General features: G+C 40.9%; 1 protein-coding gene across 3 annotated transcripts in view; it reads left to right on the top strand.

The window, feature by feature from the left end:
* The window catches only part of LOC146571577 (voltage-dependent calcium channel subunit alpha-2/delta-4-like), an 84,898-nt gene extending 62,562 nt beyond the window's left edge, over window positions 1-22,336 (top strand). For 2 of the 3 annotated variants that reach the window (XM_085280826.1, XM_085280825.1), the window contains 13 exons: window positions 3,005-3,066; window positions 6,805-6,819; window positions 6,943-6,987; window positions 7,094-7,156; window positions 16,881-16,951; window positions 17,077-17,152; window positions 17,339-17,391; window positions 18,122-18,177; window positions 19,452-19,472; window positions 19,583-19,700; window positions 19,855-19,975; window positions 20,311-20,388; window positions 21,389-22,336. In XM_085280826.1, coding sequence (XP_085136952.1) covers window positions 3,005-3,066; window positions 6,805-6,819; window positions 6,943-6,987; window positions 7,094-7,156; window positions 16,881-16,951; window positions 17,077-17,152; window positions 17,339-17,391; window positions 18,122-18,177; window positions 19,452-19,472; window positions 19,583-19,700; window positions 19,855-19,975; window positions 20,311-20,388; window positions 21,389-21,484 — 875 coding nt within the window. In that variant the 3' untranslated portion in view covers window positions 21,485-22,336. The remainder of the gene's footprint in view (window positions 1-3,004; window positions 3,067-6,804; window positions 6,820-6,942; window positions 6,988-7,093; window positions 7,157-16,880; window positions 16,952-17,076; window positions 17,153-17,338; window positions 17,392-18,121; window positions 18,178-19,451; window positions 19,473-19,582; window positions 19,701-19,854; window positions 19,976-20,310; window positions 20,389-21,388) is intronic. The other variant, XM_085280827.1, reaches the window with a different exon arrangement.
* Window positions 22,337-22,437: the final 101 nt, after the last annotated feature.

Genomic DNA, 22,437 nt, shown 5'->3' with positions numbered 1-22,437 from the left:
CCTCTGCACAGCCAATTAGTACTGAGTATTCTCTGTTCTTCAGAAACTAGACTAAAATTTAGTCTAAAGTGCAGGAATGGAGATGAAACTCTCTGCAGCAACCAAACGGACAAAAGTGTATTATTTTTTCTTCATACTGCAGCATCAGAGCAGAGTCTGCAGTCGGTGGAAGGCTCAATAACTAGCAGCTCGATAACAAGCAATGACCACAAATAAAAGCTTTTACGGCTGCTCGGCTTTTCCAATAATACCAGAACACAAGAGGCTTGACGTGCCGCCTCGTATCTCTCATCTGTAGGCTGCAGACCAGCTGCCTGCGTGAAGAAGAGTTTTCATTATGAAAGTGACAAAAACAGTTTCAGATATTAAGTTGCTGTGAGGTGAAACGACTCCCACAGGTCCTGTAACGGGGAGGTTACCAAGTAATATACGGAGGGCGGAGGTGCCAGGTCTGACTGGATGTTGGAGTCTTGCTTCAATTTTTGTCAAAATCCAGTATTGACTGGGCTCATTTATCCAGAATAAATAAGGGAGGGTTCAGGACCACCTATCCAGCCCTAAATGTATCAAAAAGGAAAACTTTGATCTTATGAGTAGAGAGGGTGTGTGTCTCCTGAAAGCAAGCTGGGAGCTGGCCCCACAGGAGAGGTGTCTGCCTCCCATTCTACTTTGAAATGCCCCGTGCTGGCACGAATGGTAACGAGATCATTCACTCTGACAACAAAGCAGAAGTTGATCCAGTTTTCTTTTCCTCATTTTCGATGTTGTTGTTTCGATTGATTTCCTTTGTTTCTCGTGTCCATCTGTTCCCGTCAACTATAACGTGTTCCTCCTGTCCACCTTGTAGACACTCATTCATTACTGCTCATTAAAGGCCTTCAGCAGTGCCTCTCTCGGCGCCTTAGACTTTGTTTGAAATATCTTCACAATAACCCAGCATGTGAGCTTAAATCCATTCAGATCTGTGCACACTTACTGACTCTCATTTATGGTGACGGTAACATCTTCGAGTGTCCTTGTTGTTAGTTATAGAGCACTAAGAAGAATATTTTGCAGGTTGATAGTGTTTTTGTTCAAGTCTTATTCTCACTTTCCTTGTCCATTAGCTGTGTAATTGTTCTCAACCATCAAGCTTTTTCTTCTCTCACAGCACTTTTACCTTTGAAATGGATGGTGGTAATTAAAACACAGACCAAGAGTTTAAGACAGATGAAAGCAGCTTTTTAATTTTAGTTATCAGCTTTTACTTTCACCATAAAAATGACGACTCCTGGAAAAGTATTTAAAAAAAAACCTATAGTTAAAGCACTGAAAGAATGAAGGGTAAAGCAATATGAAATGTCATGACTCACAAAACGTAATTTTTCAAAAGAAGAGTTTAAAAGTGTTTTCAGTGATGGCAGGGTTTGAAACTTTCATCTCTTCAGTCATGACAAAGGAATCCTTTCAGATCAGTTTGTACCAGTTTTAACCTCAAAGCAAAAAGGAACGAGTCATCCTGGAGACTCGTGCTGAGAGAGGAGGCAGATCTGATTAATAACTTTGGGTTAGAAATCTCTGGGCTTAATTAATAATATTTGAAATCAATTCTGCAGGGAACAAACAATCAGAGCAGTGTCGTCCAAAATGCGTTCATTGCCTCATGCTTTTAGATTAGCCGAAGGCCTTAGAGGGATGTTTTACTGATGCCAAAGAACAAGAAATTACCACAGACTACCTACAATTTAGCATGTGACATACACCATCTAAGGCTTTACCTGCTTTAGATGCTTTGGTTTGGTTCTACTGCGTGACAGAAATGAAAAAACATCAGCTTAAACCAGCTCAAAAGCAAACAAACACAAACTAAATTACAGTGCATTATATGACTACTGTACTTATATGTACTTACAGGGATGGCTACAGTGTCCAAGATCAGTGATTGGCTGTCAGGTTGGCACACTTCTGTAGGCTTCATTCACTGAACACAGCCAATCCAGTGTGAGCATGATCATCTTGAATGTTATATTATATCCACCGAAGAGGGGCCTGAAAACTGAAGGCTCTGCCTCCCATTCTACTTTTAAATACTCTAGGAACAACAAGTAGGCCTGCAGAGCGAGAGTGAAGTGCTCTAATAGGGTGATATGGTACTACAAGGTCATTAAGATAAGATGGGGCCTGATTATTTAAGACCTTGTATGTGAGGCGCAGGATTTTGAATTCTGGATTTAACAGGAAGCCAAAACAGGAGAAATCTGCTCTCTCTTTCCTGTCAGGACTCTTGCTGCAGCATTTTGGATTAACTGAAGACTTTTCAGGGAGTTTTTAGGACTTCCTGATAATAATGAATTACAGTCGTCCAGCGTAGAAGTAATAAATAAATGAAATAATTTTTCAGCATCACTCTGAGACAGGATGCTTCTAATTTTAGCAATACTGCAAAAATTAAAGAAAGCAGTCTTACATATTTGTTTAATATACATGTTGAAAGATAAAGGATTCATCTAAACTATGAATCATGTAGAGCTACTCTAGAAAAGCACTAGATGAATCTGCTTTGAGTTACAGTTTGTACACACTAATTGAACCAATGTTATTCATGGGAAGGTTTCAGCAAGTGGTCAACTGGGTTTTAGTGAAGTCTTTAGACACATCAGCCCAGATTTAACTTGACACGGATTCTCAACAGAATATAAACTGTTCCCCGTTCAACATGCTCCTAAATGCTTGCTGTGTACTACAGTCTGATGCTCACAGTAATGAAGCTGCTACAGAGCATTACCTAGAGATGTGTCATTACCCAGCCTGCAGGGAGCACACACACCATCAGGCTCATCAGTGTTTACATCCCTTCATTGGCGTCAGGACACGACAGAGGTGAACCGAGGGTCGAATTGATTTCCTGTCCACCTCCCTTTCCTCCACAAACACAGCAAAATGTTCAGCGCCGCCTCTGCAGAGTCCATCTTACCCTGCGTCTGTCTTAATGCTGCGCGTGTCTCTGTGTGTTTTCTATTTTTAGCTGTCGGGCTGCAGATGTCCTTGGATTGGCTGGAAAAGCGGTTCTGGGCCATCGCCAAGCAGGTGACCGCAGGACTCACTTTCACACAAACACACATTGTCTGATTTCTTTCATTTTTGAGGTCATTTCATTGACCTGTGTTTATTGTCTAGAGGTTGACAGGAAGTTTAAGTGACTTTTCCCTTAAAAAGCGGGCTGAAGCTGACTACAGAAACACAAACCAGTTAAAGGTGTTGGTGGAGATTGTGTTTTAAGTGTACCTTAGAACATCACAGCCAGGCATTTGCTTCCTACCAAAACCTTTGAAATGTTTCTAATTCCTTATTTTGTAACCTTTGCTGTTTACATGTAGAGATTTTCTCTCATAATCTCTCAGTTAGGGGTCACCATATGAATTTGTCAGAATAATGTGACAGGCAGCAGCATCTGTTCAAATCAAGCACTTTAAGTTACGAGTTAATGTCAAACCAAATGCAGGGTCCGCTTAGAGAGACCATCCACCTTGCAGTGGTTCTTCCGAGCAGAAATAGAAACTGCAACAGTTCAAGATAGTGGATTTGATGTCTGTCAGACTGCAGGATGACAAATGCCACACCGGGGCTGAGGATTTCTTAATATCAGAGATGGAACTTTCAAAATAAGAGCATGGAGGACAGCAGAGCGTATTGGAGGAGTGAAAAAGACAAAGAAAAAAGACACTAAAATCAGTTGCTAAATATATTTGAGTCTCATGCCAGCCCACATCCTACCACACATTTAACTGGTATATCTGATATACTGTAGTTGGTATAGTTAGCTGCTTTATTTGTTGCACATGTACAACCGTCTTTGCAACCCACTTTTTCCTTTTGTGCAGTTTCTAAATAAAGGGTTAAGTGCTCTTTATATTTAACATAGCATTCTGACTTCGAATGGGCTTTGTATTTGACTTTTATTAATTAATTAAATATCTCTAAAAAAAAAAACCAGTTGGCTTATGAAACTGGTATTTGTAAATGTGTGTATATGAGAACGATGAACTGGAGCAACAAACTGCAAAGACAAACACCTGCCAGTCAAGACTAAGGGCCAACTCAGCAGCTCAACTCAAGCTGACATTAACATTAGCTCAAAGGCTTTAATTGCCTTTTTTCTAAAGTGGATAAAACATGCGGATGTATTTTAATTTCTTTGTTTCTTTCTTATTTCCTGCCCTGATTTGGTGAAATGAAACATGCACTTCCTGTTACAGAACTCTTATTCACACCATCATTTTCAATGGATGGAGCAGCTGGGATTTCAAAGACCACGGCACTAGTTTTCTGTCAAATTCTGCTAAATTGACCCTGAACACAGAGACTTCCTCAACATGCACCTGGTGGGAGTCTGGCATTGATCGGATATTGATGTTACAGCACTGATAACTTCATTGCAGAATAGAATTGAAGACTAACCGATTCACAGTTGTGTTACTTTTCTATGTCCTCTGATATAAAAACTAAGATCTGACTGAATATACAGTATCAGAGGACAAACAGAGGCTTGTTTTTAGCATCCTAATTCCCTGCTGAACTGTATTCTGGCTGTGACCTTGTACAAACTGTCTGCTGTTGCAGGTTTGATCTGAAACAGTGCAGACTTTTGAGAATATTTAAAGCCAGAGGTGCTAAAATGTAAATAAGCTATCAAGCCATCCAAGTTTTATATCTCCGCCCCCTGTGGGATCATAAACATCTTCGTGGTGGAGATGCAGCTTCGTCTGCAGTTGGGCCAGAGTCTTCCAGGTAGTTAACAAGCAGCACCAAATGTCACCAAGTTTCCAAGGACACAGAAGAGATTCTTGCTTGTGACTGTTCAGTTATAATCCTCCTTCAATTTTCCTTTTTGTTCATTAGAGAGCAAAAATCATTAAGTGTAGGCGATAATTCTCTCCGACCTTTCATTAGGATTAAACCAAAATGTGCATATAGAATAAAGTCAATAAGATCAGAAGCTAGTGGATTTCATTCTTAATAATACATCAGAAATGGATTGTGCTCTTTAGTTAGTCCTGTTGGGTCATTTAGTCTAAAGAGGTCCCATTTTTGCTCATTTCCTTCTCCATGTGTCTCTTCTTGGACTTATTAAGCTTTTGCACAGAAATATCAGAAAGTGGGTGATGTTGGTACTACAGCAGACCACCATCGTAAATGACGGCTGTTTATCCCAACACAAAACAGAGTGTTGATTTCTTTTCAAGAAAGACCCTTAAGTAAATTATAACAATGAGCTTTGGTTGTAATGAACTGTGGTGCAGATAATCCCTCAGATGGTTGAACCAAACAAGAGATGTAGGCCCAACTCCAGTCTGGCCCTCCAACCTCTCCCTGAGCTGTGAAAAGGACTGAACATTAAATGTTTCAAAGCAACCAGCATTGTGGAAATGGGCTGTAAAGCGCTCGCTCCAACACCAAGTCTGCTTCTTGCCAACCGCACTCTGAAGGTGCTGCAGCCTTTTCATGTAAAATATCGAGGTGTGATTAGATCAGGATTGTGACCGAAGTAAATAAAAGTGGCTTTCTCTTCAACTTGATTATTCATCTGGTTTCTGACTGTATTTATCCTGTAGCTTTGAGAAAATCCCCACAAAAAATTGACCTGTCAGCACCTGGCATGGTGAGGAATAGTGTCTCCAATCAGAGGAACAGGAGCTACAGGAGATAACAGGACCAAATCCCAGCCACACATTATCTAATAGTTAATGGTTTTGATCTTGATCGTCTCTGTAATAGATGTAAGAAGGTGCTAATTACAAAACCTTTTTCCCATCTGATAAAGAGAAGGAAAGATTGCTGCTGTATTTCTACCTAGTGACTCCAAGCAGAGGTATTTTTGTCATGGACTGGAACGACTGCAGAGCACAAGAAGAGCCCCTTATAATTTAGGAAACAGACTTTATTTTTTTCCCACTGATGGTGAAGATCTAATAGAAGCAAACTGAGCTCTGCAGGTTTCCTTCCTGCTGTGTAATAAGCTGAAAATTGGCTACAAACTTTTGATCCTGTTGAAAAAGTTGTCCCCAGAAGGCCAGCTAGTATTACACTCTCTCCGCAGGTCTTTGACCTTGCAAACGTCCCCCCCTGCAGTTAAGTGAAGCAGAAGCAGAGCTGCAGATGTCCCGTGGAGGTTGATGGTGTAGATAATGTTATTAATAGGAGCTGACAGCTGTGACGGGCTGGATTAATGTATTTACAGGATAGCTTCAGTGCCGACACTAACTCATCCGACCGACTCAACACATTTACATTCTCTTGCAGCTGATTTACAGTTTCTGAGCTTCATAACGTGTCATTCCCTTTCAGTAAAAACCTCTCAGCCTCGGTGGAGTTTAAAGTTTGGGGATTAGAGGTTCTCGTCCTCAAAACAGGATGTAAAAGTATGCCTTCTTGCATTTTTATAGCAGAAAACTGATCCTGGCGAGTGGAAACTGAAGCTGTTGGTGCTCTTAAACCAAATGATGGTGTGTGACCCAAAATAAAACCACATCTTATGCAAGTAGATGCTCTTTGTGACAGTTTAAGCAGATTAAAGGGATCATTTAAGGAAGCTCGATTCAAAAATCTGAATTTAAAAACTGCAGCAGCGTGAGGGTGAAAGCTGCTGTCATCCGTCCTCACCTGCATCGTATAAATTTTCTGTGTTTATCACAGAAACGGATTCACAGCCGAGCTTTAGTTTTCTGCAGGATGCCAACATAAATGTTGCTTATTATCTCTAATTTCTTATAATAATTACATTTTAATTTATGCATCACTCTTTTCACTGTCTGTTTCATCTTGCAGCCCAACGACACAGATGTAAGTAAACATTAATTATATTAATTATGTTGTTTTTACTGGTTTATTACTTTCCATAAAAAGAAGCATTCAGACTAAATTCTCTAAAATCTCCACACTTTCCTTTTCCTTCCCTTCCTCCAGTGTTCAGACATTGAAGGTGTGTGTCCTCTCAGCTGTGACAGTGCTGTAAGTGCACAGCAGTTGTTTCTTGTTTGTTGCTCATCACTAAAAATCATCCTCTGTGTTAGAAGATCCTAAAGAGACCCGTTTCTTTCTGCTTCTTCCTGTTCAGGATCTGAGCTGTTACCTGGTCGACAACAACGGCTTTGTCATGCTGTCCAAAGAGAGGAGAGAGGTAAGATCCACCACTCTTTACCACTATGCTTGTGGGGCAGTTCGTTTTAAAGGGACACTTCACCTCTGAATCAAATCTCTGTATTCTTCCTCTGGCCCTTTGGACTATTTATCCATCTGGATCATTTTGTTCAGGAGCCATCAGTCTGCTTTGTGATGCTCAAAGTCCACCAAAGAAATACACAGACTAAAACGTCAGCAGCAGAAACTATGATCCAAATAAAATAAACCTTCTTGTGAGGAATTTCATGGCGCGAACTTTTCTCTGATTGCTCTGTCAACCAAACTTTACGTCCTTTCACAAAGTCACATCCACACTTCAGTTTACTTCAGCAGAAAAAGATGGAAAATATCAAATGACCGCATCAGTTCCCTGTTTTCTAAATGACTGTTACACATTGTTTGGATATATAAAAATTGTTGGTGGGTATTTTGAAGTCAGAATTTTGTGTGCTTAAAATTTAAATATACCCAGCAACTGTATCTGTGCCCTTGCCTACAGTTTTAGATCTGCACTGCAGAGTCATTTTGGCCTGCGATGATTTCGAGCAGTGACTTTATAATAGCAGGGATGCGTTGACAAACATCTGAGGATGCACTGTCACTCTCTCCTATAGACTGTGTGCTTTCACAATGACGTTTGGAGCACGAGTACTCTCTCTCTCAGTAATAGTGCCTACCTGCTTCTCAACACGTAGCATTAGACAAATCATCCGGGTTAACAGACAGTTAAAGGGAGGGTGAAAGACAGGACGCTGGGGGCAGCTAAATGCTGCATTGCCCGAGAAGCTTGAGTTGTGTACGATATTCAGTATAGTATAGTGTTGGTTTGTTTGTTTTTTAACCTCCTAAGACCCAAGCTCTCTCATGGCATGCATTTTTAATTTTTCTTTGCTATTTGGGCTGATTGGGACCTAAAAAATGTAAAAACAAAGAATTACAAGATTTGTTTTTTGTCTTTGAGAAAAATGTGATGTCCACATATGTGGACACAAGGTCCTAGGAGGTAAAATACCACCAAATCACAACATTTGCTCCAAGGCACTTTATACTTTTAGGTAAAGACCCTACAGTAATACAGAGAAAACCCCAATAATGCCCCCCCTGTGAGCAAGTGCTTGGCAACAGTGGGAAGGAAAAACTCCTTTTTAACAGGAAGGAAACTCCAGCAGACAGCTTGGAGGTTTGGGGAGGAAGATGAGTATGTGAAAAAAGTCAAAAAGTATCTTTACACCGAATTTATAGAGGCTGTAAATATGTAGTGTGTTTGGTATAAGAGTATTTGAAATAATCCCCAAGGACATTTTTTGAAACAGATTTTTGTTTGTTTGTTTGTTTGTTTGTTTGTTTGTTTGTTTGTTTGTTCTAAACCTTGTTTCCTATCTTGTTTTTCTAATGTTGACTTTAAATCCTGATGTTGTGTATGAAGGGAAAATGTGAAAAAAAAACAAGGCTCTGGCTCTTCAAGGGGTTTCTTGCTGTTAAATGGGAGTTTTTCCTTCCCACTGTCACCAAGTGCTTGCTAATATTGAGTCGTTTGATTGTTGAAGTTTCTCTCTATTTTTGTAGTGTCTTTATTTTACATTACAAAGCACCTTGAGGTGACCATTATTATAGATTTGGAGTTATATAAATAAAATTGAATTGAACTGACCAAGAAAAACTGGGTTTTGAATCCTCTGTTTAACCTGCTTGGAGTCAAGAAGTTGTGTTTATTTTTGATTTTTAAATTTTTAAAATGCGATCATTGTCGTGGATGTGTTGTCCGTCTGTCAGACCTGCAGTCAGAGTCAGGAGGTGATTTCTCAGCCTGACGCAGCTCTCTGGACCATTTAATGTGCTCATAATCAACATCTGGATGCCTCACAGGATTTGAGGACAGTTTGGGTCTTAATCTGTGTGCGTGTGTGATGCATTAACAGTAAACATCACAGCTGCTGCGCCTGCCTCCTTCGTCTGACCTGTGAAGCAGGATAGATCTGACTTCGCCAGGCTGAGATCACACTTGTGTTTACGTGTGGGTTTAAGTCCATCTCATCTCTTCTCAGAGAAAAGCCCTGCAAGTAGAATTTTCTTGCAAACAAGGAAAACTTACTTACTTCCCTGAAGCATGCTCACTGTGTTTTCTGTCCTACGTCATTAAAACTCAAACCTCCACTTCCATCAAGGCCAGTGTTAAAGTAAGTGGGAAAAACTCTTGGATCAGCCCTTTATGGTTGCACCATGAGTGCGCACTTGCATCATCACAAACTTTCAGAAGAGGAACAGTAAGACAATCACACATATTTACAGTACTGATGAAAAACATCAGAGGAAAAGGGAGGGTTGGAAATTGTACTTCATGTTTCTCAAATGAGAATGACTGCAATCTTTGCCTTGAGTGATTGTGCTGCAGATATTTCAGCTCCAGTTGTGTTTTAAGGACAACACTGTAATTAAACACAAAGGATTTATTTTTTAATGTTGACAGTTTAGTTTTAAAAGGAAGTTTTGCCACTCGACAGGCCTATGGGCAGTCATTTTAATATCTCTGTCTAAATCAGTGGGGATTCTTAACTTATGTATGGAATTGCTTTTCAAATCTGATATTTTTTAAACTGCATCAAGACTTCTGAGTTAGTCCTAAAATACGTTTTAAAAGTTGTTTGTTGTTTTTCCACAAGCCACACGACTTGGCGGCATCATGGCGTCATTAATGGTACAACCCAGAGTGCTAATGCAATCAGCATCTCTACTAATCCCACAAGAAAACATAACTGTCGCTCTGCTAATTCACACAAAGAATGCAGCAAATTAAGAAATGCAAAAAGAGTAGATTAGTCTGCAACCACACAGCTGAAAGTCTCATGAACCTCTGCAGTGTTACTGCATCAGCACAGCTGCCTTTTTTAGCTTTTTCAAAATTACTCCACAGATTGATGGCAGAGCCAGACAGCAGACATTTATTATAATTTTTATATAGTTTTTTGTTGTGTTTCAGTTTTAAAATCTGTAGCAGTATTTTTTCCATTAATATTTATTTATATAACAGAACCAAAACATTAGAACTGTTACATAATGATGTGATGTGGTAATTTGCAGACCTCATGTTGGTGCAACTTCATTACAGCTTGGAAGATCAGGTGGTTGCTCGTTGATTGCAATGAATTTTTGTTGTTGTTATAAACTGATTGCAAGTAGTTGCAGCAGCCTCAACCTCTGGGTGATCACTTTTAATCAATTTCCTGAGGTCAAATGACCCAAGATGTGAGTGGGCGTTACTGTTAACCCACTCCTCATTTCTTTATATTTTGCTGGGAAAATGGGAACTAGGAATTAGGTTTATTGCTCCCTGAAATGGTGACCAGTTTGGGCAGCATGGTTGGTAGCCCTGTTACCTCACAGAAGGTCCTGGGTGCAAATCCATCACCTGGCTGAAGCCTTTCTGTTTGGAGTTTGCATGTTCTCCACATGTCTGTGTTGGTTCTCTCTAGGTACTCCTGCTTCCTCCTCGCAGAATTATTGCTTAAGACCATTTCAAAAATGTACCAAGAAGTCTGGCTCCTTGGAAGCAAAATATAAAGAAATGAGGGGCAAGACTTTTGCACAGTACTTTATTGCTATGTGAAAGTGAAGTTTTAAAACTTGTTTAGAAAGAACAAGGAGCTGAGCCTCACTCCTGAAAAACAACCCCACATCATAATCTCCTCTCCATGAAAATGTACACTTGGCACAGTGCAGTCAGATGAGTTTCGTTCTCCTAGCAACCACCAAACCCAGACTAGTCCATCGGATTGCCAAATGGAGAAGCATGACTCTTCACTCCAGAGAACACTGTTTTACATCACTGCATCCAACACTTTGCATTGCACTTGGTGATGTATGGCTTGGATGCAGCTGCTCAGCCATGGAAAGGTATTCCATAAAGCTCTATTCTTAAACTAATCTCATGAGGTTTGGAGGGTTGTAGTGACTGGCTCTGCAGAAAGTTGGCGACCGCTGAGCACTATACACTTCAGCACCACTTTGTTATAATACCACTAGAAGTTGACTGTGAAATATTTAGCATCAAGGAAATTTCCCAGCTGAATCACGGTACCACCCTGGAATTCAATGACAGCAACCAGTTCTTTCATGAATGTTTGTAAAAGAAGTCTGCCTAGGTACTTGATTTTAAAAACCTGTGGCCATGGAAGATATTGGAACACCTGAATTTAATTATTTGGAGTGAGTCAATACTTTTGGCAATATAGTGCGTGTTACCATAAGGTGATGTCATCCAGTAAAGAAATGTGAGGACTGCGAGTTTGCTGTCCATCTGACAGCTGCTCGTTAACTCTGGATTAACCCAGCCTGTTAAGAGCCACATTACTGAGGATTAATCCTGAACCTACCAAACTTCCATACATGCACAAACTCAACATATACACACTCTGGTACAGAGCGGCCATGTTCCAATCCCACATCTGCTGCTTCGCTTAAAGTATTTCAGCTTTTTAACTTGCCTCCAGTACAGCTGTACATGGGAAAACAACATAAATTTGGTTTAGTCAGCATTGCGTAGATATGTCCGTGTAGGTCAGGGGTGGGCAACTCCAGGCCTCGAGGGCCGGTGTCCTGCAGGTTTTAGATGTGTCCTTGAGCCAACACAGCTGATTTAAATGGCTAAATTACCTCCTCAACATGTCTTGAAGTTCTCCAGAGGCCTGGTAATGAACCAATCATTTCATTCAGGTGTGTTGACCCAGGGTGAGATCTAAAACCTGCAGGACACCGGCCCTCGAGGCCTGGACTTCGACACCCCTGGAAAGGCTTGAAAAAAGAAGGCGACTGGATGTCTTTAGGTTTGGAAAGATGTTACATTTCTCATTTAAAAGGCTTCAGAAGTCCAGACACCTACTTTTTTCAAGCTCTTAAGATTACCATTAAGAACCCATTTTAAATTTCAAAATAATACCCTCAGCTGCTGAAAGGCAACTTGTAGCTCCTCAGCATTTCATTCAGAGAAGAGCCAACTAAGCAGCGTATGGTGTCATCAGCATAAAGGTGCTCTTTTTATCTGTAGGCATATTATTTCCTATTTCCTATTTTATTAATGAAAAAAAATTAAATGGGGCCTAAAATTAAGCCTTGGGTCACTCTATTTAAAATCTTCAGGAAACTTGATTTAAACACATCTGTACAAAAGCCAAAGTGAGTTACTTTATCTTAAATTATCAAAATTAATTTCTTCAAACTGGCCATGAACAATCTGTAGGCAAGGGATGAGAGTTTTAGGGCTGCTTTTAATGTTTCATGTTTCAGCAGTCTGTAGTTGTGTAGCAGTTGCATTGCATTTCTATTCACCATGTATGAACACATATCTGATTTCATAAATGGTGTCCGGGGGACAGGAAATGGGAAGTCTTGACCCAGATACCTGTGACTGACGTAGCCACCGTGAGATCACGATTGGTCAGTGAAGTCTCTTAATGAAGCAGGATGTCTACAAATAGAGCCTGTAATCTCACAGACGTAAGTCTTCTTGCAGCCAGAGTAGTCGGCCACTGCTGGTCATTAGAAAGAATGCAGATTTAATGCCTTTTCCACCTTGGCTGCACTTTTCAGACCTGAAAGGTGTGTCACTCCCTTATAATGTCTTTATAAAGCCTGTACAAAGAATAAAGGTGGTATCTTGGTCATGCTGCAGGAGATCTTTGAAAGCAAAATGGAGATGCAGAGCGAGTGTGAGGGTGGAAGCATGTGCCTTGTTGTTTAATTCTAAACCTCTAAAAATGGTTATATCACACAGCCTGTGATGTTTGGATTCAGATAGGACAGTGATGGAGAAATTGTCTTGTTATGTTTATTAAAGTGTGCTGTTAGGCTAATTATTACATCATTCTATTTGTGTTTAATGCCCTCTGTATATGTATATGTGTGTATTTGTATTATACTGTTCTACATTCCTGTCCAGGAAGTGCAGATGGAAGCTGACTACAAGCTAAACATGAGGTTAATGTTTTTGTGGATTGTCCCTCACAAAAAGAACGGAACTAAAACACATAGTGAACAAGTGCCCATGGAGGTGAGAAGCTTTTAGGTTGAGCTGTTGCAAATGCAATGCCACTGGATGTTTTTGTTCAACTGGTGCAATATCTGATGAGTAGCAGTGAGATATTTGCTGTTAAATGAAAACTAGACGTTCTAGTAGAGCTGTGTTCAAGTATGATTAAAAGGAGAAACATCAGCTACATGCAGCAGCAAAATATTCTGTAACCCTAAAGCCAGAATCAGCTCATTCTTCACTATTTGCATGCCTCCTGCATTCCCAGTGGTCTTACTAAGCAGATATTATGATGAAGCACTTCCTCGATGTTTTGCTGAGCTCTGGGATTTGCAGGAAGTTTGCGGAAACGCCCCGAATCCACCCCGATGCCGAAGCCGCTGTGCAGGGCATGGTAAATATTTAATCAGCAGAGAAATTAAGTCAGTGCTGACTATAAGAAATGGGTCAGCAAGAGAAGGTGTAGTGAGCAGGGTGACAAAGCAAAACAGAAGGCTTGTTTTGGGTGGTGCTGGCCATGTGTGGAGGAAACGTCCGAGTGATGATCAATGATCCTGTCTGAGAACCTGCTGTGAGAGTACAGTGTTCAACCTCGGGGCTGAAAGCAGGTTAGACTGAAAAGTACAACTATAAGGTGTGATAATGTGATGAAATGAACACGTCTTGGAGTCTGTAGCCTGCTAGCGACCCTGTAAGGGGAAACATAATTACTGGAAACTACTTACAACTAAAAAAGTAGAAACTGACTGAATGAAACTGTTGGACTGTACATACTTTGGACATTTTAGAACATTAGTCTCTCAGAATTAAACTTTATGACACCAAAACAGCCCAAATACCTCAGAAGACCTCAAAGGTCCTGGGATATTAGTCACGCACGATCTGATATCCTCGTGTCGGTGTTGTACCCACATCATCATAATAAATGTTCCAGGTTCAACATTGCAAGTGACCAATCACATTGTTGTGATGTCATACTTTTGCGACCGGAAAAAAACGCCTTAAAAAATCTACATAAATTGCGAGAAACCGCCTCTGTCCACCGATCCAGCAATTTGAATTCTTTGCATTTCAGGATACTGTTCTTTAATAAACGTTAAGCATTATACATATTGTCCTTACAACATTGGAATTTCATAAATGAATGAATCGCTTGGCTTGCAAAAGTATGACGTCACAACAATGTGATTGGTCACTTGCAATGTTGAACCTGGAACAACATTTATTATGATGATGTGGGAACAACACCAACACAAGGATATCAGATCATCCTATTAGGTCACCAAGACATGACATATGAGATATTGGATACTAGGCTTGTTTTTACAGCCCATCTCAAGCTGGATTGCATTGAATAACGAATTAGGTTAAGGAATTTGGAGGCCAAGTCATACACCTGTTGTTACATTTCGGCAGGTTTCCTAACTGCTTCCTGTGTTTTCCTCTCTTGGACCATGTTTGGAAGCTTCGCATATATCCGTACATTTTCTTCCAAATATCTGAGGCTAAGCATACATTTGAGATTATACTGTGATTATACTGTAACTATGAACTAAACTGTTTTTATGTGTTGATTTTTAATGCCACAGAGTTGGACAGTCTAAAATGGGAGTCTGTGGGGACTGACTCAGTTTATGTTCCAGCCTCTAGTGGACATTAGAGGAACTGCAATTTTGACACTTTTCACAGTGGGTTCATTTCTTCGTCATGTAGGTTGTTCCTTAGTTTTCACACACACACACACACACACACACACACACACACACACACACACACACAGATAGATATATATATATATATATATATATATATATATATATATATATATATATATATATATATATATATATATATTGAAAGCATTCAGGGTTCACACTTAGGATCCAAGCATGCTGTTGTTCTTCTAATAAACCTTACACCATGCCGGCTTTTAACTTATTGTGAACGCCTTACTTGTAACTCACAGATTTGCAGGTTCTCCAGAAAAATTTTGTCTGAAAAACATTTAATTTTTCTTTAAATCAAAGTTTCTGCTTTTTTGTTTAGACAATGATTTCATGAATCCTGATCTTTACTGGTGGATATTTTCTCAGCCTGTTAAATATAATGAGCCAGTTTTGGTTGAAGCCCTTCAGAGGCAGCATGGAAACCTGAACCTGCCTGGTTGCCTTTGCTGCTGCGCGCCCGCCGAGCTCCTGGCACTCGTTGTGCTTTTGTTTAGTTCAGTGTGTTTACACTCTGCTGCAACTGCTGCTGCCAGGAAAACAGAGGGTCAACTTTGGTGTGTAAGCAGCATCCAACTGCCAACACTCAGCAACCTGTGAATCCTCCGAGGCTGCTGGGAGAATCCGTCCAGACAGAGATGTGTGGGCAGAGAGCAGCTTGTAAACGTGAACAGAGCCGCTGAGACAAAATGCTCTGAATAATTCAGAGACTCTGGTCCTGCTGCTGCTGAGCGCCGGAAAGAGCCGACACACTGCAGACTCTCAGGCTGAACGCAGCAGTGACTTTAAATGTGTCTGAAACATTCCTTATCTTCATGTAAACCTGCTGACTGATCATGTTCTATTTACATGCTATCTTAGAATAGCCAAGAGAGTAATGTTTTCCACAAACTCAGGAAAGTTGAGTGTAGGAAATTTAATTTGAGGCTACTGGTAATCTAAGTGCATGCACTTAGATTACCAGCTAAATGGCTACTGGTTGACATTTATGTAGAGTCATTTGGCCTGAGCACATGACCAAGAATTTCATTTTATGGCAACAGCGCCCTCTGGTGACTATAGTAATAATAACAGGAGTAACAGAGGAGGGAAGGGTGGATGGATGGGTCAGCATGATAACTTTACCGTTTAACACCCAAGTAAGTTATTGTGTAATTTTGGCTGCAAGATTACAAAATAATTCTCATTTTTAGGAACCATTTTTATTTTCTCTCCAGCCCACAGTGGTCTGGGAGTTATGGTACTATGAACTGGGCATGGCAAAATCTAAGAGGAGCTGATTTTTCTACCTGTGTTCAAACAGCAGTACCCAGTGAATGTTTTGTGCTACTGGGATACAAAAAAGATAAAAAATAAACATAACGTTTCATTTTTATTCTTACCAGAATAGTTAGAATTTTGTCTCCAGCAAAAACTGTCATGGAGTTAAAGTCATTTAAAAGGTGCTTGTCTGTTGTTCCCTCATTTCTTCTTTCAAACCAATGTAGCTGTTTGAGATTCACGATCACTTATTATTATGAAACAGCAGCTTGCACATAGACATGGTAGTGTTGTTTCACCAAATGAAACTAACACAAAAAATCCAAAATAAAATAATCAAAACTGAATCTCAACATTAAAACAAAGTGTGAAAGATGATTCAGTGGTCTCACGGCCTGAGGAAAGAAACTGTTCTGAAGTTTTGCGATAAAGCAGAAACTGTATTTCTTGACCAATGATGAGCAGGCTCTGGCTGCTGTGGGTTTTACCTTTTAGTGTCCTTTGGGTCCTGCAGAGATGCCTCACAGGTATCACTGGTGCTCAGCAGACAGGTGACACTTTTATTACCATCCAGTTTTAGTCCATGAACTCCCCATTCCAGTTCGCTGTTAGTTTTACAGCTCTGTAAAAGTACTCCACACTGTAAATGATCCTTAATTTTCATGTTGCTGAATTCTAATAACAAAAGCCTGCTGGCTTCATGTTGTTTTTCACAGATTGGTCGCTTCTTTGGCGAGGTAGACGGGTCCATCATGGCTTCGTTGCTCAAGATGGGAATGTTTAAAAAGTATGACTAACTCAAGACACATTTTCCACTCATGTTTCTTTTTATTGTAAAATATGTTGGTAACTATGAAGAATAGAACACGCTTTTTTCCTGTCACAATTCAAATTGAGTTTTCTTTTTTCCAGAGTGTCGTTGTTCGACTACCAGGCAATGTGCAAGACCGGCCACCATCACGCCAGCAGCGCGCGACCTCTGCTCAGCGTGAGTCTCATTACTATTTAGCTACTGATGACAACAGAACCTTGTCTCTTATACTATTGATATTATCTGTTGTAAATTTCTTATATACCAACACATGGTTAACATCAGAAGATTAAAGAAATCTTCTGATGGTTTTTAAGATCTTATTCTACCAAAAGTTCTCATTTCTTGTTTTACCTTTTGCAGCCATTCTACGTCATCATGGCTTTGATGAGATGGTTCTTCTCCAACGCGCTGATGTAAGTGCTAAAGAGCAACATCACATTATCACAATGTCCTACGCTGACGGGATTGTGCAACCAAATGTAAATCAATGCTTAGAATCAAATAAAGGATTATTTTGAACTTTTGATCATGCAAAGCTGCTCTGGTAGAGTACAAGAATAAAAGAAGGAGCTGGAAATGGACAGATTAGGCACACGAATCTGTGGGGTCACTCAATCTGTGACAGACAAAAAAATATATATTATCGTATATTTTGTACTGTATACAGTTTCCAACTTCATTGTAGTGTTGTAAAGGTATAACATAGGATGAAATCTACATCTCTCAGTCACTATTAATGTGCTTCTGTTCTTATTATATTAGAAACGTCTTCATAATGATGTTAACAGCAAACACACTGTAAGTCCAGGGAGACTTCTGTCCGCTTCATGTCTTCAGGGTGTGGATAATGAGCCAGTGTGCGTGGTTCACATTTTTAATATGCATAAATCATTTTAACTGCAAACTGAACCTCCACCACTGAGAGATTTTTAAAGCTTAAAAATAAATCAAATAGTGGTACTTAAAGACTGCTGGACTCAAACTTTTAAATCACCGAACCAAAAGACTTTTACTGACTGAAACCTGCAGAGTTAAATTTTGCTTTGTGCCTCAGTTGTTTCACAGTTTACCTCACAGCACTTACTGCTGCTGGATGTCAGGTGCTTTTTTGTCTTTAACAAGGTGTTTTTGTGTCTCTGTCAGGTTCCTGCTGGACTTTAACCTCTGTGGTCTCTGGCACTCTGATTATTTTGTGGATGGTAAGCTCAGACTGACCTGACTGGTCAAGTTCTCTGACAGTGCACTTAATCACCATCAAATCTGGGAAGTCTTTGTATCTCGGGAAGTTAAATCTTATGAGGAGCGCTGGTTTGGGATTGCCTCTTTTTTCGAGGCAGCCTCAAGAGGTCATTAGTGGAGCTGCACGTTTTAGCAAATTGGTTTCATTTTCAGTCCCACAGGTCGATGCTTGCTCAGGACATTACAGTAGAGATCAGTCTGATTACAGTGGATCTAACACGGCACAACCCTGTGAAGGGGAACAACAACCACTCTCAATGTATCCCTACAACCAGTACTGGTAACTGGGGATCACAGCACCATGAGCTCCACCTCTGACTGCTGCCTGATCCTGAAAGTAACAGCAGACCATGGGAGCCAAAGGAAGGCAGGGCCATTTGGGTTAGGCCGGATACAGTCTGCTTGGTTAGAACAGGCCCCTTGTTTTTCTCTTCATAGGGAATCGCATCCTGACCTCCTGCTCAATCGATAGTTTGGACCTTACTGGTGCCAAACTGCCTCAGACAGCATAGCTCATGGGGTTACTTGAGCAGAAAAAATCCTTTACCCACCCCGCCACCATAACGGCAAATCATCCTCTCATGTAGGACCATGACCTGACAAAAAGAGTAATCCATGTGATGGGTGTCTGGGCTCCACCTTAGAGATGGGGTAAAGAGCTCTGTCTCCTCCCAATTAACCTGAGTCCATTCAGGTGGTTCAGCATCTGACCAGGATTTTCCTGGATGCCTCGTGGCTGATGAAGCGTGTCCAGCTAAGTGGAGGAACTATGTCTCTCAGCTGGCTCAGCAGCACCTCAGCATTTACCCCAAAGAGCTACAGGAGGTGGCTGGATACATTTTCTGTTATTTATACAGAGTTATGTGCCTAACTTTATCATTGCACCTCATATTAGTGGAGGAATATTTGTAGGTGGCAGCATGCTGTAGCTGTCTGGAAAAATATGTAGAGCAATTCAAGAGGTTTTCGTGCTCCTCTCAGGATGAACTCAGTGTCTTTGGTGATCCTTTCCATCGTTATCACATTAGTGAGCACAGGTGTCAGTGTCGTGTCTCCAGAGGCTGAAACTTTACAGAACAAAATTATGAAAGAAAAGGATTAGAAAAGTTTTGTTTTCATTTGGTCTCATTAATAAATTACTCATCTTCATCATCATCTCTCCATCACCATCCTCACCTTCATCACCTCCGTGTGCCGTCTGTGTCGTCACTGTGATCCATCTTCATCTGTTCAGCCAAAGCTGGCTATCACACATGTGAGTACAGCACATCTGTGGGCATCTTGTGCTCATCAAAAAGTGGGACTAGCCATCTCAGGTGTAGCGATGCTGTGTAACGTGTGTACGTGTGTGTGTGGTGTCCACAGCTCATAAGCAGAAGAAGTTGGACGCGCTGCAACCCTGCGACACAGCTTACCCAGGCTTCATGTACGACCCGTCTGTCAGAGAGGCCAACAGCCTCAACAAGTGTGGACGCTGCCAGAAGTATGACACACACACACACACACACACACACACTTTAAAAATCAAAACAAGCTTCATTCATAGTTTGTTAATCTGGTCTTAAATCGAGGAAGTTTCAACTTAAGCATAATTGAATGATTGGCAGTGACTGACTGCGGCCTTCTTTGCGTTTCAGGATGTTTGTGGTGCAGCAGATTCCTGACAGTAACCTGGTTCTGGTCGTGACTCAGGCCTACTGTGACTGCTCCCGTCAGTATGGAGCCATTCTGCTGGAGCCCAAAGAGATCAAATATATCCTTCACATTCTCAGCAGCAAAATGCTGCCCCCTGCTGGATGCTTACAGCCACAAATACTGCAGGGAGGGCAAGACTGCATTCAGCCTGGAAAATCACATTTGTGCTGTAATCTCCTTATTTTCCCTCAGATCAGTGATGCAGTTCACTGGCACTCCACAGCCAATGATGAGAACATTAATAGATTATCTGAGCAGTCTCACAACATCTGTTTGCTCTAAGCTGAGGCTTTGAAACTTCAGATTTACGTCATGCTTTGTTTCTACAAAATTTCGTCCCCATTATATATTTATTTCACAGCGAGCTTCCAGTTTTCCTTAATATCTGTGAACATAACGCCACAGTGAAGTGCAACAGGATGAAATCCCAGAAGGTGCGGCGGCGCCCTCAGTCATGCCACGCCTACCACCCAAAGGTCAGTGCTGAGCCCCACTGCTGACTGTGAACGCAAAAGAACTGCAAGACTATTTAACAAACACAAACGTGGTGATTTTAAAGGCAAATAAAGAATCTCACACAGAAAACTAGCAACAACACATAAGCTGTGTGTGTCTGTGTGTGAAGTAAAGGGGAAGCAGGTCTCAGGGTCAATCGGGTACTGATGCACCTCTGTCCTGCAGCACATCCAACAAATCCTTGAGTCAGCTGAAAAGCAGAACATCACCTCTTTTGTTAAGAGTGATTTTTTTAAGGGATTCAAATTCTTCACTTTAAACGTTCCACTAATCATTTAACAGTCGTTGTTGCAGCTTGTGTATAATCTCTAACATCAGTCCCGTCACACTTGATGGCTGTTTAAAGCAGATGTATTGGGCACAAATCCAGCTCCTTATTTTTATTCTTGGACTCCCCTAGAAGAGGTTTGCATGATGGGTCATAGCTTGTAATAATCTACTGCTTACACTGGACTGTGGTGCATCATTTATCAGGATGTCAGGATGATCTCCAAAGGAACACTCAGACTGTGGGTTAAATATCTCAGACTCTGCATCAGTTGGTTCAGAACTAAAGAAGCCAAACCAAAAATATGTTGCCTTATTTTCTAGCACTCAAGTCTGAAGTAAACTGTTTTTAGCTCCTCCTCCCTTTAACCCAGCTGTCGTTTGATTGGCTGCCCCATGTAAATAGAAAGTTTGAGTGCATCTAAGAAAAGCAAAAAAAGAGAGAAAAAGAGAAAAACTGTGATACTGTAGGTCTACTCGCTTTAAGTATGCACAGGTTAGCATATGATGTATGCTAAAATGAGTCCAGAGTATGGACAGAAAAATCAACTTCACTGACCGTTCATACATCAAGTCATCTGCTGTTCATTCTGTAAAGCTAACTAAAGATTGTGTGGTGGAACAGGTGAACGCTGATGTACTCAGAGAAACTGCTATGAAAGGACTGAGCATCACATTTGTTTCGTCCTACAGGAGAACGCTAAGGACTGCGGCGGGGCGGCAGCCATCTCCCTGTCGCTCTCTCTCTTCTCTGCCTCTCTGCTCATCTCATTGGTCGCTGAGTTCTAAACCAAAATGAACCCACTAATCAAGATGAACATGACAGTGAGGCGGAGACTTAAACATCCAGCAGGTAGCCAAAGGACTTTTTTTTTTTTTTTTTTTAAACTTGAATAAGAGACAAACTTGGACGGAGAAACTGTCTCAGCTGCTGATCGGCCTCACTTTGCAGCACAAATAAAGGGCTACACAAGGTTTTCTTTAAAACCTGTAATAGACTAAACGGACTCTGGATCAGCTTTGCAGTGGCTCTGCAGCTGGAGGAGAAATGATAAGGGGGGGACCCCCTCCTGGACAGTGCAGCCTGTGCGTGGAGACGCGTTGCCATTACACCCGAACAAGAATGTAGCACCTTTGTAGCTTTTTGATACAGAACTGATGTGTAAACGTAGAGTTTTACAGCCTCGATTTACCAAAACTCTCAAATTCGGACAAAAAAAAAAAAAAAAAAAGCAGAACTTTAAACACTCAAAGACTTTCTCAGCAGCTTTAAGGGTCAAAGGTTAACAGAAGATGCCGCACGCCATATGCAAGGAAACGCTGTGACTCACTGAGGAGCGCGGCGCCAGCCTGTTAAAGATGAAGATGGAGAGAAAGTGACGTCTCGCTGATTTTGTTGGCTGAGACAGAAGCGGTGTCGCGGCTTTAGGTGGAAATGAAGCTACAGCATTCAGGGATTAGTTTTTATAGATAAAGATGTACTGGGACTGTTCGGAATGTCAACACAATAAAAAAAAACATTTTTCACTTTACACAGCAGCATGTTTGTGGTTTTTTCACATTTACAAAGAAAACTAAAGCGCCTTGAGGTGACTGTTGTTGTGATTTGGCTCTATAAATAAAATTGTATTCTCAGAGTCACCGTCATTGTATATTTTCTGTCATTAACTGGAAATTCCAACCTTGATCTTCTTCCCAAAACTGGTGTGACACTGATTTGCTGATTAAAACAACACTGGTGA

This window comes from Mchenga conophoros, linkage group LG7, assembly GCF_057382185.1.
Source record: "Mchenga conophoros isolate Kocher_MC1m ecotype Shallow Benthic linkage group LG7, M_conophoros_male_GT1.1, whole genome shotgun sequence".
Classification (NCBI taxonomy): domain Eukaryota; kingdom Metazoa; phylum Chordata; class Actinopteri; order Cichliformes; family Cichlidae; genus Mchenga; species Mchenga conophoros.
The sequence above is the reverse complement of the archived record's forward strand: the minus strand, read 5'-3'. Positions and strand labels throughout refer to the sequence as shown.